The sequence below is a fragment of the Chiloscyllium plagiosum genome, unplaced genomic scaffold (genome assembly GCF_037043375.1).
Source record: "Chiloscyllium plagiosum isolate Xiang-an unplaced genomic scaffold, Cpla_swu_hap1 HiC_scaffold_18, whole genome shotgun sequence".
NCBI lineage: Eukaryota > Metazoa > Chordata > Chondrichthyes > Orectolobiformes > Hemiscylliidae > Chiloscyllium > Chiloscyllium plagiosum.
In genome coordinates, this window is record NW_028270156.1 from 54,091,185 (window position 1) to 54,105,695 (window position 14,511).

Sequence of the window (14,511 nt, forward strand, 5' to 3'; positions counted from 1 at the left end):
GTTATTTAAGAAAGAATTGAGTTTAAGTTGTAGAATTATACATTAGCAATTCATATTATCTTTTTGGCATTTGTTCACAATTACCAGTTTTATCTTTTCATGTATACAAACATGGTGTACATATTCTTTTAACTGAAATAATTAAATAGAATTTGCGTGGCTTAATCAAATTTTCACATTTGTGGGAACTCCACAAACAGTGGGGCTTAACTTTACAGTGCACTTTCTAATGAGTCATGACAGTATGCATGTCTGTGTTGTAAAGTATTCCCCTCCCCTCTGCGTCTAATACAGTGTGGAAAAAAAACTTTTTCTGTTTTTTTTTTAAACCTTTACATCAGTGTTATGATCTTTACAAAGTCGGAGCCAACAAACAGAAGGAATGGGGGAAATTACAGACAGGTGGTGAGAATAGGGTGAGAGATTTGTTTAAAAACCCAATCGGACTGTGACAAAGGATAGAGACTGCATATGTTATCCTGTGTTGGTGTTTGTGTATGAGAAATTGAAAAACAGCTCTCAGTTTGCTGAGTACATCTATTTTGCTATTTCATCGATTTTCCAGAAAATAGAAGGAGAGGGTTCAGAAAGAAGAGAGACAAATAATTTTCACCCAGGCAGCATGATACCTATTTTACCTTGCACAATCATCCCTTTTGGTACTTAATATTTGACATCTCTTTTCCACTCCTCCTACTTCACACCACACCCCTTTCCCTAAGTCTGTACTTGTTTAAGACCTATGTTATTTCTAACATTTTCCTATTCTGAAGAAAGGACATTGACTGAGATAACTCTGTAATTCTCTCCACAGAAACAACATGACCTGCCGAGCACTGTTTTGTTTATATTTCAGATTATGAGCATCCCTGTTATTTTTCCCTGTTTTTGTGTAGAGCTTTCCTCCCACTGTCCAAAGATGTGCAGGTCAGGTGAATTGGCCGTGTTAAATTGCCCATAGCGTTCGGTACATTGGTCAGGGGTAAGTGTAGGGAAATGGGTCTGGGTGGGTTACTCTTCAGAGGGTCGGTGTGGACTTGTTGGGCCAAATGGCTTTTTTTCCCACACGAATCTAATTTAATCTAATTGTCCACCTATTTTAGAACCTTCCGGTTACATTGAAATTAATGGAAAGGAAAATCTGGCAGCTCATATACTGGATGAGTGATCAACTCTGCTAATTTACTGCACAAGTTGCAAAATTTGAAAAATAATGCAAAGTTTTTTTGATAAGCTAGAGTTGAATTCAAAAAGACACCTCCCTTTATGAAACAATAAATTCTACACTTTTCTGCAAATAGCTATTGGTGCTGTAGGTGGCAGTATGATTTGTTAGAACCAGCATACATTCTACGATACAAAGTCTTTCTGCGATATCCTTTTTTGCCACAGGAACATTTTTATTGTTTTTAATTGTGAGCGCAGTTTAAAAATGCTTTAAGTCTTAATAGAATCTGTGGCCAATTAGAGAATCTTTGGAATTCTCTGACCCTAGAGGGTTCCGGATTACCCATAGCTGAGCATATTTAAGGCATGTGTTGGACTGGGGTGTACAAAGTTAAAAATCATGCAACACCAGGTTATAGTCCAACTGGTTTATTTGGAACCACTAGCTTTTGGAGCACTGCTCCTTCATCAGGTGATTGTGGAGAATTTATAGCAAAAGTTTACAGTGAGATGTAACTGAAATGATATATTGAAAACGACTTGGATTGTTTGTTAAGTCTCATCTTTAGAATGACCATGTTGGTTTCAGTTCTTTCATATGTAAAATCGCAAAATTTTTTAAAAAGTTACATTCTCAAGTGAACTTTAACAATTGGTGTCATGTCAGCCCAGATAAGGTATTGCAGGTATTAGCTCCCTGTGAGGCTGTCTGTGCCACAATGGTCAGACTGTGTAAATCTGTTTTTTAGATTAGAATCAGAGTCTTACATGGATTCATGCAGTTTTTGAGCAAAGTAAAATGTAATTCTGAAAGTACAAATTCACCCCACAAACTTTTATATGTGTGTGCGTGTGTGTGTAAATGGGTTCAAGTCTGTGAGAGAGTGAGAGTGTAAATGAGTTCAAGTCTGTGAGAGGGTCAGAGTGTACATTGCAATAGGGTCACCTGTAGTGTGACATGAACCCAAGGTCCTGGTTCAGGTATTCCCCATGGATACCGAACTGGCTATCAGCCTCTGCTCAGCCACTCTTCATTGTTGCCTGTCCCGAAGCCTGTCTTGGAGGACGGTCACCTGAAGGTCAGAGGTTGAATGTCTCAGACTGCTGAAGTGTTCTCCAAGTGGGAGGGAACACTTCTGTCTGTTGATTGTTCTGCAGTGTCCATTCATCTGTTGCCGTAGCCTCTGTTTGGTCTCAAACTCTCTCATATATTTAAGGCACCACACATTTTTGGTCCCTTACAGGAGGTTGTTATTATTTAACCAATTTCCAACTATTGCTGAGGCTACCAGAATTTAGTTGTGGCTCGGGGATTATGAGGGCAGCATGGCTTTCCTGTGTCTCCAGAAGGCTGCCCAGCAAAAACTGTGGCCTTGTACTGGTTTCCATTTCTCAAAGGTCTTACATGGAACCAGAATGTAGTCTTGAAAAATCATTTTGTTTGAAAATTGCAAAAGTAGGCTGGAGCTGCAGCCAGTACATGGAAGAAAAGTTTGGGACATTTGATTAACCTTATCATATGTTTCTTAACTACCATTGTTACTTTTTTCAAGAATATCTCTATGCCCCTGAATTGTACTTTAACAAGCAATATACTGCATCTTTTACTTCAGTTTTCCGATGTCACTTGGCATACATTCTTAATTGTGGACAATGTCCAAGAAATAAAGGTCAATGGTCATGGCTACCATAACAAACAATTCATGGCCATGAGAAGATCTCCTTGGGAACTTACACAGATTCTCTGCTCCAACTATGTGAATTGGCAAATTTAGTGCCAGATTAGTGGTTAAAAAGCTAAAAGCTTTGGGATTATTTAGTCAAACCATACATCCACAAGCTTCCAGTTCTTGTTCTGTCACTTAATTCCAAGTAAGTAACACCCACTTATTCTCAGTTTGTACTGATCATGATCTTAGCTGATGACATTACTAGATGGGTCAGATCTCAGAAAAACCTGGCCTGATAGCATATTTATATAATTTATTTGCTGCAGATGATTTTCTTTAACAGTAAAACAGAAGTTTATTCCACAAGTGTAAAATAAAACAAACCAAGCTAAATAGAGAACAGTTTGAAAGATCTTAAAACACAGAGGAAATCCAAGTTTTATCTACTCCCAACAGTCACTACAGCATTTCATATCCACAGAAATCATCCTTCTCTATCATATCTTTAAATTTGACTTGAAATCATTATCCTGTGAATTGTGAAACTTTTTGACTTGAATACTTACAGAACTGAAAGTTTAAGGCTTCCTTAGTCTAAAAATCTGTCAATTTCTACCCAGACACTCCTAGTCTTGATTTGATTTATTACTGTCACATATACCAAGGTATAGTGAAAAGTGTTATCTTACGTGCTTTATAGACAGATCATATTATACAAGTGTATCAGGGTATCAGAATAGTGTGCAGGATATAGTGTTACAGCTGCTGAGAGAGATCAAAATTAACATTAAAGAGGTCCATTCAAAAGTAGAATAACAGCAGGGAAGAAGCTGTTCTTGAATCTAGTCTGGAAGATTCACAAGTTAGATTTTTATACTAAGGTAATTGAACTTTTCCTTCACTGTCCTATATTCCTTTCCCTAGGCATGTTTGACTACTCAATACAATCGTATCGCATTTTTGGCTTAAACTCCACTTTCCCAACTTCTACATACTCAATTTCATGAGGGGCCCAAAGTCTGTCTGTCTGTCTTTCTCATCCCTAAACATTATCAAAATGATCTAATTCATGGTTTATATTAATACTTCAGTGGTAATAATTTATCTTGAGAAATTACATTTGTACAAGTAACATTCTAATATCTTTTGATCTTCATAAGTAAAAGCCTGACTTATAGGTTACTTTTAAACAATGTTTATTAATGGACTGTGTATTGTGGTAAGAATACAAGTAGCATGTTCTGTACTGTACAGGTTCCAATCTCCTGGCAGAGTGCTTTCACATGACAACTGAGGTTACCATTACATCACAGCTTACCTGAGAGGCTAATCAACACATGCATTAAAACTTTAGAAATTGCCAGAACACTGCAAATAGTGTTTATTCAAGAGGTTCAATTAGAGGTGAGATATTGTATTTGCTTCACCAACTCACTCACTGGTGCAGTGTTTTCTATACTGCGTTTCCATCCATTCATAAAAAAGTGATTTTATAGTACATTTTACTGTTTTATAAGATAAACTAAATTCAAACATCCCTTTCAAACCATTACTGCTTCTTTACACCTTTCAATTCTTATCAGCCCATACTGCAAGCAGTGTTTAAACCGGTCTCTGTATCAAAGGCTACTCCTGAAAAAGTATTAATTCTGTAACCTACCCAGAATAATGCCAACCCTATCGTGTCTCCATAACTCACTCAACTATGGAAAGATTATCATAATCATCCCTTAAAAACACAGTCTTAGGACCTGAATAGACTGCAGAACATCATACAATTTCCTCCCCTAACATGTACTTTATAAAAGGAGGAGAAAGTGAGGTCTGCAGATGCTGGAGATCAGAGCTGGAAATGTGTTGCTGGAAAAGCGCACAGGTCAGGCAGCATCCAGGGAACAGGAGAATCGACGTTTCGGGCATAAGCCCTTCTTCAGGAACCTGAAGAAGGGCTTATGCCCGAAACGTCGATTCTCCTGTACTTTATAAAACACATTAAATAGGGCTGCTACCCCTTTTAAGAAACTTACTGTTAAAATAGCACTTCCATGAAATGGCATGAATAAATAAGTAAGAATTGTCAGAACTGGCAACAATAGATGAAATCTCTCAACCCAATTGTGGAAGATCAGTTTAATATCCTCTATACATTTATTTAGCACATGTACATCGATTCTAACTTATTTAGATCATATAGGTCTACTATTTATTTACCAACATTACTAACTTTAAAGATAGCTTTTCTTAATTATGCAACTCAGAACAGATTGACATTCTTATCCCATCAGGAATAACAGCCAGCATTTAACAAGTACTTAAACCATCTCTTGCTTTCCCAGGACAGATAGCACACAAACTAGTGTACGATAGATACAACTATGCTAAAATTTTAATATATGTAGGAACTGTATATAAAGCAGCTTCTGTAAAAACTGTACTTCAGATTCTATCGCTACCTCAAACTGTGCTACTGTGGATGCGCAAAGAGGTTATTTTCACCACTCACTAATTTCGGTTGTTATTGAACACAATCCTACAGGACGTCAGAGATAGGGTTGTAAAGTCTTAAAGCAGGAGGTAGCCTTCATTTACCTGAGGAACTGCAAACAGCAAGTCAGAGAGTCATTGAACACAGGAAAAAACCTTTCATACTTAAATAAATGGTTTGCTTTCATCAGGGATTTAAGTTTATCATACAGATCATAGGGTCAAGAGATTTAATTTAGAAGCCATCAAGTTAACCCGAATAAAATATTTGAGATATCACAACTAACTCTGGTTTCAGAGATTAATGATTCAGATTGAAAACTTGATTGAAACTCTGGAGTCACATTATGCACTAGACCTATAATTGCATTTTCCCCTCCCTAAAGGACACAACAACTCATGTCTTTAACAGCAGCAAGTAGTTTCATGGTCATGATTATGCAAATTAACTTGAAGTAAACTATTTTTAAAATCAAATCACAATTAGTAGGATTGAACTCAATTTATTAGACCAGGTATCTGAATTATTAATCCACTAATATGAACTACACAACTATACCTCTACACAATGTTAATCATTTGGCAATCTTGCCCCTTTATCCATCTATACTGTAGTGTGATAGAATCTATGGTTTCAAAGCTTTTTTTTTGAGACAGTCCCTAACTTTAACTGAAGTGGAAATTGACATTGTATTAAAACAAGATAAAATGATAAAGCTATTTGATGTTCAGTTGCAATACAGGTAAAGCTAAAGGTGGAAGTTGGATCCAGGAGCTGGGATTTCTTTTTAAAATCAACCTATTCAACCATCTTAGACAGATGAGATTTGCTTTCTGACCCAGAAGTAGGGACCTACCATTCCATCATAAGAGCCCTTCCATAAGCAGAGGTATTTTATTTCAAATCAACTTGTTCAGAGATGTTATTACACACCTCTGGAGCAGGTGAGACTGGAATCCAGATCTCCTAACTTTGGAGGTAGTAGGAACTCTACCACTGCACCACATGCTGTGACTAGGCAAATACACATTTACTGTTGTTACTTGAAGATAACTGGTTGCATAGTCTTGAGACAGTCAGGAGCAGCATTGAGGCAACTGTGCAGATATCTGCCATTTAAGTGAAGACTTGGAATTCTGCTCTAATCCAAAGACCAGGCTAAATCCTGAGGGAGCTGGAGTTCTCGTGGAGAAGTACTTTTCTGACTGAAAATAGTGCCAAATGTGCAGTAGACTTGCCCTAAGTGAGTACTTTTAAAAACAAAAACTGCCACTTAGCATAATTCAGTTTACATGAATTAAAAGCAAATTACAATTAATGTTGGATTCCTTGGCATATTTGATTCTTTGCATTTGGTCAATCCCCATAAGGATCATAACAGCAATTAGGTTGCAGTTTCATTATTCATGGAAATTAAAGTCATACAGAAGAGATGCACAGATTGGCAATATTACCAATTATATTTTAATTGACTATTGTTAATATGTTCACAGAATATGAACGTTGTTACCTTTACCAGCATATATTGCAATCGTCCCTAAATGTCAAGGAGATGATAGTAGTCAGCTGCCTTCTTGAACTACTGCCAGTACAAAAAGTATATAGAATTACAAGGCTGTTAGAGTTCCAAGATTTTGACCTAACTAAGTGAAAGAATCAGAATATACTCCAAACATCAGTTGCATAGTTTGCATTTCCTGTCCTTTGTCTGTTGAGCTCATACAGTTCACAATTGGAAGGTGATTGTGAAGGTATTGGACAAGGTGCCAAACAAGCAGGTGGCTTGGCCCTGAATGGTGATGAGCTTAGAGTGTTATTGCGACAGCACCCTTCCACACAAGTGGATAGCTGGCCATTACACTCCTTGCAGAAGTTGGCCTGGAGTTCAGGAAATAAGCTACAGACCACAGAATTCTTAGCCTCGACCTGCTCTTCTAGTCACAGTATTTGTACAGCTATTCTCAGTTTCTAGTCACTGGCAACCCACAGGATTTTGAGTGTGGGGGAATTCACTGATATACTGCTATTGCATGTCAAAGTTAGATTCTCCCTGGTTAGGAGATGGTCATTGCCTGGTACTTCAGTCTTATGAATATTATTTGCCATTAAGCCAAGCATCATGCAATACATATGTTTTTCTTGGATCAGGGAATGGACTGTTACTTAGATGTATATTTTTCCCCTTGCCCCAACAAGTGCTGATTATTGAAGGACAAAAGACATTATGGAACGTTTTGTGTAGGTATGCAGGACCCTACCATACATGCAGCAAATGGGCAATATAGTGTCAAAATCATGGATTTTTTTTCCCTGTTTAAAACAGCGTTCAAGTATTTGTGCAAGTAGACCACTTTAGTCTGTATTATGGGTATTTTTACATCAAATTTTATTTCCACAATAAATGATTGCTTCAGAGGTAATTTCAATCTAGAGATAAATGGCTGTTCCATGGAAGTGTAAGATAAAATTAGCTGCAAAAACACCTTTACAATAATACTACTGTATTATCGTTGCAATAATATTTTAATGACATTCGATTTGAAAGAATAATTGAAGAATAAAGTTAATATAAAACTCTTTATTGAGTTTAGTTTAAAAAAAATGAAAGTTCCCCTCATTAGACTTTTGCACATGATTTATTTACAAAGAAGAGACTTTACACCTAGATACTCATTACAAAAAGAACAGTTTTGACACATTGCAGTTTCAACCTCAGAGTACTGCATCAGATTTTGCAATGGTTTCAAACAGTAAAGAGCGGTGTGGTCAATTTACTCTCCTTTCAAGACAATTCCTGTGGGTCATGAATGTGCAAGCACTTTCAAGATTGCTGCCAGGTGATCATCCTGCACACAAGGTTAAATAATGGAGTTTGGCAGTCTAATTTGAGAGGGGGCGCAGGGAAAGACAAGCCTGATCTTGTCCTCAAATCTTCAAAAAACTGAAGATTTTGCCAGTTTCCCAGCCCCTCATCCAGGAGGTGTTTTTACTGATTTCACAATTTTAAAAGTATTATTCCAATCAAGGTAGTGAACTCATAATAGATAAAGAAATTTAACCTGACATATCTTGGACCACCTGGCCACGTGTTTCCAGTATTTTTGGATAAAAAGTACTATTCTAGTAGCTTCTAAAAACAAAAAATGCCAAATACACAAGATTAATTACTCAGATAAAAAAAATTCTATTGGAAATGAAATCCTCAATTTAAACACAAGGAACATTTCACCAATCAAGAATTAGCAACCTGCCCAATTCAAGTCAAGACAGAGCCAGATGCACAACAAAAAGCACCTTGCCTAAACCACTAAAAAAAACCTACATTCCAACAATGAGATGAGATGAGATTTCTTCAACTACAATCCGTCATATCACTTATCAGGCAACGAGTTTGCCAATTGTTGCTAAGTTAGAAGCATTATGCAGGTTCATCTCGGCAGCATAAACTTAATGGTATTTCCAAATTACATTTTGTACATGACCCTTAAGGCAGGAGAGAGAGACACATTTATCCCATCAGGGTATGAACTCAGGCACAAAATAAAAGTCTAATGAAAGTTAGCTTTAAGAAAACCCTAGTGTATTAAAATGCAACAGCTTTAGAACATCAATACTCAAAAGAGATTTGTGACAACCAGCTGAGAGGTGCTTGCCTGCAAAATAGGACAGTTAAAAAAAAAAACCAAGCAATAAAGATATAATATAGATAAAGGGATACAAGGAGAGTTCATTTTACTCATTACAACATTTAGAATGTCATTTCTAATGAAAGGATTACTTTCAGTATTTCATAAAACCGTAGGGTACATTCCTTATACTGTTTGATGCTGGTGGCGAATGCCATACTGCAGAACTTGTGCGTTTCAGATAACGTGGCTTGCTTTTGCCGAAGATGTTCTCAAGATTTGGGGGTTGAATGACACCGAAGAATTTGTCTAAATCAAGTGGGTGATAATACTGCTTTACGAGCGCTTGCTGCAATTGGGCACCTGATAACAAAAAAAAAATAATAATGGCAAAGTGATGGACTGGAGCTGAAAGTAAATCTTTGTTATAACTCTCCACATTGAAAGTGCAGACAACTTAGCTGTTTTGCTGATACAAGGAATTTACAAATTTTCCAATAAAAAAGAGAGTGGTGGTGGAGGATATGGATGTTAGGATAATGAGGGCAACTTCATTTGACTACAATTAGTAGGCTGTACATGAAATAACTATTCCCTTACAGAAGTGTCATGACCATGGTTTTCAGAATTTTCTGATCTGAATTCAGATTTCCAATACTTTTCTCTCCTCCACAATTTCTGTTGAGAAAAGAATTTCATCTCAATGGCTCAACATGTGGCTCAGACAAACTAATAGGAGGCAGTTTCCACTTACCCATGAGACAATGAGGGTGGCTGTTTACGTAACAAACAAACAAACAAACAAAGGCACATATGCGCTAGAGAAAAAAAAATGGTGGGACCAATAATAGATTATTGGGGCAGAATCAGAGGCAACAACATAGGAGTAGGAGTAGGAGGATTGCAGGTAACACTGCATACAACTGAAAAGAGTTTGGATTTGATACCTGGGTAGGGCAGTCCTCACCAGCTGGAAGATGGAGACAAATTCCAGCAAGTTGGAGATGGGACAACAGTTTTCAGAGGAGACAGACAGAGAGGAAGTTTAAGGACGGCAATCACAAATTTGAATGTAACAGAGCTGTACCAGAAAAGAAATTGTTAACAGTTGTCATAGGAGCCAGATTAGTGGCTTTAATGAAATTAAATATAAAATTATTCACGAACTTCTTGCACGGAGTCAAATGGGTCGAGTGAGGGGTTTATAGGAACGTGTTGGCAGTGGAGTATAGAAAAGGGAGATTTCTTCACTTCCAGAACTGTCTAGGAATAGCTGTTGGCTTTTGACAAAGAAAAACACCTTAAGTAAGAATAGAAATATTTCTAAGGGCTGGCAGCATTTGAAAAGAATGAAATAACATTAATATGGGAGTCAGATTTGACTACTTACCTTCTTCTAAAAAAATGTGATGGGACTTAAGCCATTGAAATGGGAAAGGGGAGGAAAAACAGAAGAGAAGTGCTGAAATTGAATAGTAGGTTGGAGAGATGAAACAAAAATATTATGAATGGAAGACAAAAAAGCAGTGGTAATAAAAAAGGCAGTGGTAGAAAAGAAACAGCATTTGGCCAGAGATTGCAAATGGCAGAACACTACTGTTCAAAAGCAACACAGGAGAAGCAAAATTCAGAACAGTCCATGGCAAAATAAAAAAATTCCTGGTTTGAAATTGTTAAACTCAAACATGAAGTCGAGAGAATATAAGTGCCTTGTTGAAAGGCATGGTGCTGTTCCTCAAGCTTGCACTCAATGGAACAATGGAGTAGGCTAAGGACAGAAAAGTGAGCATGAGAGCAAGAGTGAATTAAAATCAAGAAGTGGAGCCTGGTGTCATGTTTGTAGATCAAGTTGGAGATGTTTGGTAAACTGTCACCAACGCGGTTCTGAGTCTCCCAAATATATGGGGGAGTTGCTTTGTTGGCTTTTTGCACAACGCAGACTAAACTCTTATTTGTATTACGATAAGGAGTGTATTACAAAAAAATTCAAAATCAGCATCATTAAGCTTCCCCTTTTGGCTTCTACTTCTCCAAATGGTAACTCTAGATAACAAATTCAGAAAACAAGGCTGAAGACAATTTTGAATCTTGGGTTCAGTCTGTGTAGTACCAGATATGATCAAGTCTGAACTTTTGAACTTCGATTAAAGGTAAGAACTATAACTTGGTAACAAACCTACATGAGGTAAATTTTAAAAGAGGAATAATACATTTAAAAAAGGCAAAAAAAAAAAAGTATAGTCAAGGATGGAGATACCTGAAGATAGGGCTACGGGACAGCCAAAAGGCAAAGTAGTTTAGATACTCTAAGATACTCAAACTTATTTCATGGAGAGCACAAGGAGTAAGCAGGAGGGTAGGATTGGGCTAGTTTTGCAAGTACACTTAACAGCAAGGGAAGTGGTTTTGAGCTAGGTGAGGATACTGCTGATAAGGAGGCCCTTTACAGAAAGCCAAAAGGGACAACAGGTAACTAACTGTAGGCTTATTCTGTGTCTTGGATGGTAACAGTACCAGAGACAAAAAGAATGGTTGCGATTGGGATTCAAAAGAATCTTCACAAACAAAATGTAATTTGTAAATCACATGCCAGATTTTAGAAGCGCTTGCAGTAGTTTTAAAGTTAGAATGAATGGAATCTTGACCAGGTTTGTGCACATATCTTCCATCAACTGATAAACCATGTTAATTTGTATGTAAACTATGATTGCTAAGCCTGACCCCTTCTCTCAGTTGTAATACTTAGTTGGAGTTGAAAGAAGAAATAGAAGGCAACAGCAAACTCACCAGTATAAATGCCCAACAAGCTAATCTTTTTCCTTTATTACATGGAAAGATTTAGTCTTGTTTGTGCAAAAAATTGAAAAGGAATAAACTCACATTTCAACCTTTTCCTGTGAGCTTGTACTTGCAATAATTCTTTAAGCTTCACTGCAAAGCACATACAAGTGCTCCTTGCAAGAGTTAGAAACAGAAATTGATGGAAATATTGGCTGGTAAGGCAGCATCTGGAGCAAGAGTGCAGTGAGAATGAGAAAACAGAAACAAAAGTCAACATTTCAAGTGGATGGAGTATTTCCAGCATCTTTGTTCAAGTTTGCAATTTCCAGCATCCACTCTGCTTTTGTTCCAAAGAGTGCATAACAAATCAAACATGGGAAGAATTACATAATTTGCCTGTTCTTATTGTGACCAGTTGTTGCTACCAAAATAGGCTAACTGAGCTGATAATTGGAAGTTAAAAATGTTTGTTTGTTTGCATGGATTCAGTTGCCTAATAAAACTCTAAATTGATCAAGTTATTTCCTTACCATTAGCCCAAGTAGGGATAGGTTTACGTGGTGCTCCCTCATCATCTGTTGAATCATCACTTTGTAAATCCATCCCGTAAGTTTCCAGATTGACTTTAGACAATTTAATTTTTGAGTAGCCATTAGGAGTCATAGTGTAAGACTCCAGTACCGCTGAATGCTGGAAAAAAAGTTAATCCATTAAAATCAAATTGTTGAACCATCAGCACTTTTTAAAAAAACCACTGTCCCTTGAGTTCTCAATGAAGTACACACTTTTCCAACTATACCACAAACTCAAGGGATGACTTCCCAATCAGCCAATTTCCACAAAATCGCACTAACAGTTCACAGATCCTGTTGTTGGACAGCCATTTACTGTTAGGCAGGTACCAGAGTTTTTGGCAGATGCCAAAAGGCATGCAAGCAAAGCCATGAGAAGAATCTCCAGTTTAGAATGCACAGCCACTTACACAAAACTGCTCAGTTTGCTTTGAAATGGTGGTTAAAAGGAGGGAAAAGACAGGATTCAAGAGAAATGAATTTGCATTAATTTCAATATGAAAACATTAAAGTGAAATTCAGCAAGAACTAGAAAATATAGGTTTGCTTTTATACTACTTGGATGGGCAATAAAAAAAAAAATCAGTTTCTGAAGCTGCACAAAGCAGCCGGCCATTTAGCCCATTGTTATTTCAAAGCACAGTAGATACAATTTGTCTTACTTCTCCATTGTTTCTCATGCCCTTGCAAGTGTTAAGTGTTTATCAAATTCCCCTTCAAGTTACTGAATTTGCTTCCTTGCATGAAGGCATTCCCAGTCATAACAGGATGGGTTTTCCAAAAAAAATCTATTTGTTCATCTTATCAATCATGTGCTTATTATTCTTAGACAACAAGGATGCTCATTGTATGATATGTAGTATAGCAATAAGTATGACTACATTCAGTCAAACATTATTGAGATCTCAGGGGACTGATCTTGCCTTCCAAAACTACGAGAACAGGTTTCAACCTTTTGCACAAAATAACAAATTTTAAGAACTACTGTATTATCTTTTCACAACATTACCTACTTTTGTTTGTCGTTTATATAAATAATTTGGATAAGAACATAGGAGGCACGGTTACTAAGTTTGCAAGTGATACCAGAATTGGTGATATAGTGCACAGGTAGTTAAAAATACAAAGAGATCTTGATCAATTGGATCAATGGTCTGAAGAATGCCAGTTGGAATTTAATTTGGCTAAATGTGAGTTGACATATCTTGGTAATACAAATAAGGACAGGACTTATATAATTAATGGTAGGGCCCTGGATAGTATTGGAGAACAGAGATTTAGGGGTTCAGGTACATAATTCTTTGAAGTTTGCATCACAGGTAGACAGGCTAGTTAAGATGACGTTTAGCACGCTTCCCTTCATTGCTCAGACCTTTGAATATAGAAGCTGGGATGCAATGCTGAAGTTGTACAGAATGTTGATGAGGCCTCTCCTGGAGTACGGTGTCCAGTTCTGTTCTCCCTCCTATAGGAAGGATATATTAAACTAGAGAGGGTTCAGAAAAGATTTACCAAGAATGGAGAGCTGGAGATATAAAAATATAGACTGGGACTTTTTTCCCTCCCCATACTGGATTGTAAAAGGTGAAGGTGTGATCAATATTGAAGTTTATAAAAATTGAGGGGCATAGACATTGTGAATGACAAGGACCCTTTCCCTCAGAGGGGGGATAGTGTTCAAAACGAGGGAGCTTATTTTTAAGGAGAGGGAGGAAATTTTTTTAAAAAAGTTGCCGGTTGTCCTTTTTTTTTTAAAAAACAAAGGAACAGTTCACGTGTGGAATAAACTGCCTGAGGAAGTGGTGAATGCAGGTACAGTTACAACATTTAAGACATTTGAATAAGTTCATGAATACAAAAGGTTGGGAGGGATTTGAATGAAGTGCAGGTGGGTGGAACTAGTTTAGTTTGGGAATGTGGTTGGGTGGACTGGTAGGACGGAAGGATCTGTTTCTAAGCTGTATGACTTTGCAACTCTACTCCTCCAAACCATCTACCCCACTGGTTAACCCATAATAGCATCTTGTATATAACCATTATAGTTACACTATGTCCTTTGTTTTTTTGCAAATGAATTCATACACACACGTCTGTCGGAATGCACTTTTCAGAACGCAGTTGGACTCAAGAATGTTAGACATTGTGAATGACAATGCTTGATCTGTAGATTATTTCTCAGCTGGAGGATCTTTTCTCGCTTAGATCCTTTG

General features: G+C 37.2%; 1 protein-coding gene across 5 annotated transcripts in view; it reads right to left on the reverse strand.

The window, feature by feature from the left end:
* Positions 1–7,939: 7,939 nt before the first annotated feature.
* The window catches only part of LOC122557882 (inner centromere protein-like), a 66,203-nt gene continuing 59,631 nt past the window's right edge, over positions 7,940–14,511 (reverse strand). For all 5 annotated transcript variants that reach the window (XM_087996649.1, XM_087996648.1, XM_087996650.1 and 2 more), the window contains 2 exons: positions 12,260–12,419; positions 7,940–9,311 (listed from right to left, as the gene is read on the reverse strand). In XM_087996649.1, coding sequence (XP_087852775.1) covers positions 9,103–9,311; positions 12,260–12,419 — 369 coding nt within the window. In that variant the 3' untranslated portion in view covers positions 7,940–9,102. The remainder of the gene's footprint in view (positions 9,312–12,259; positions 12,420–14,511) is intronic.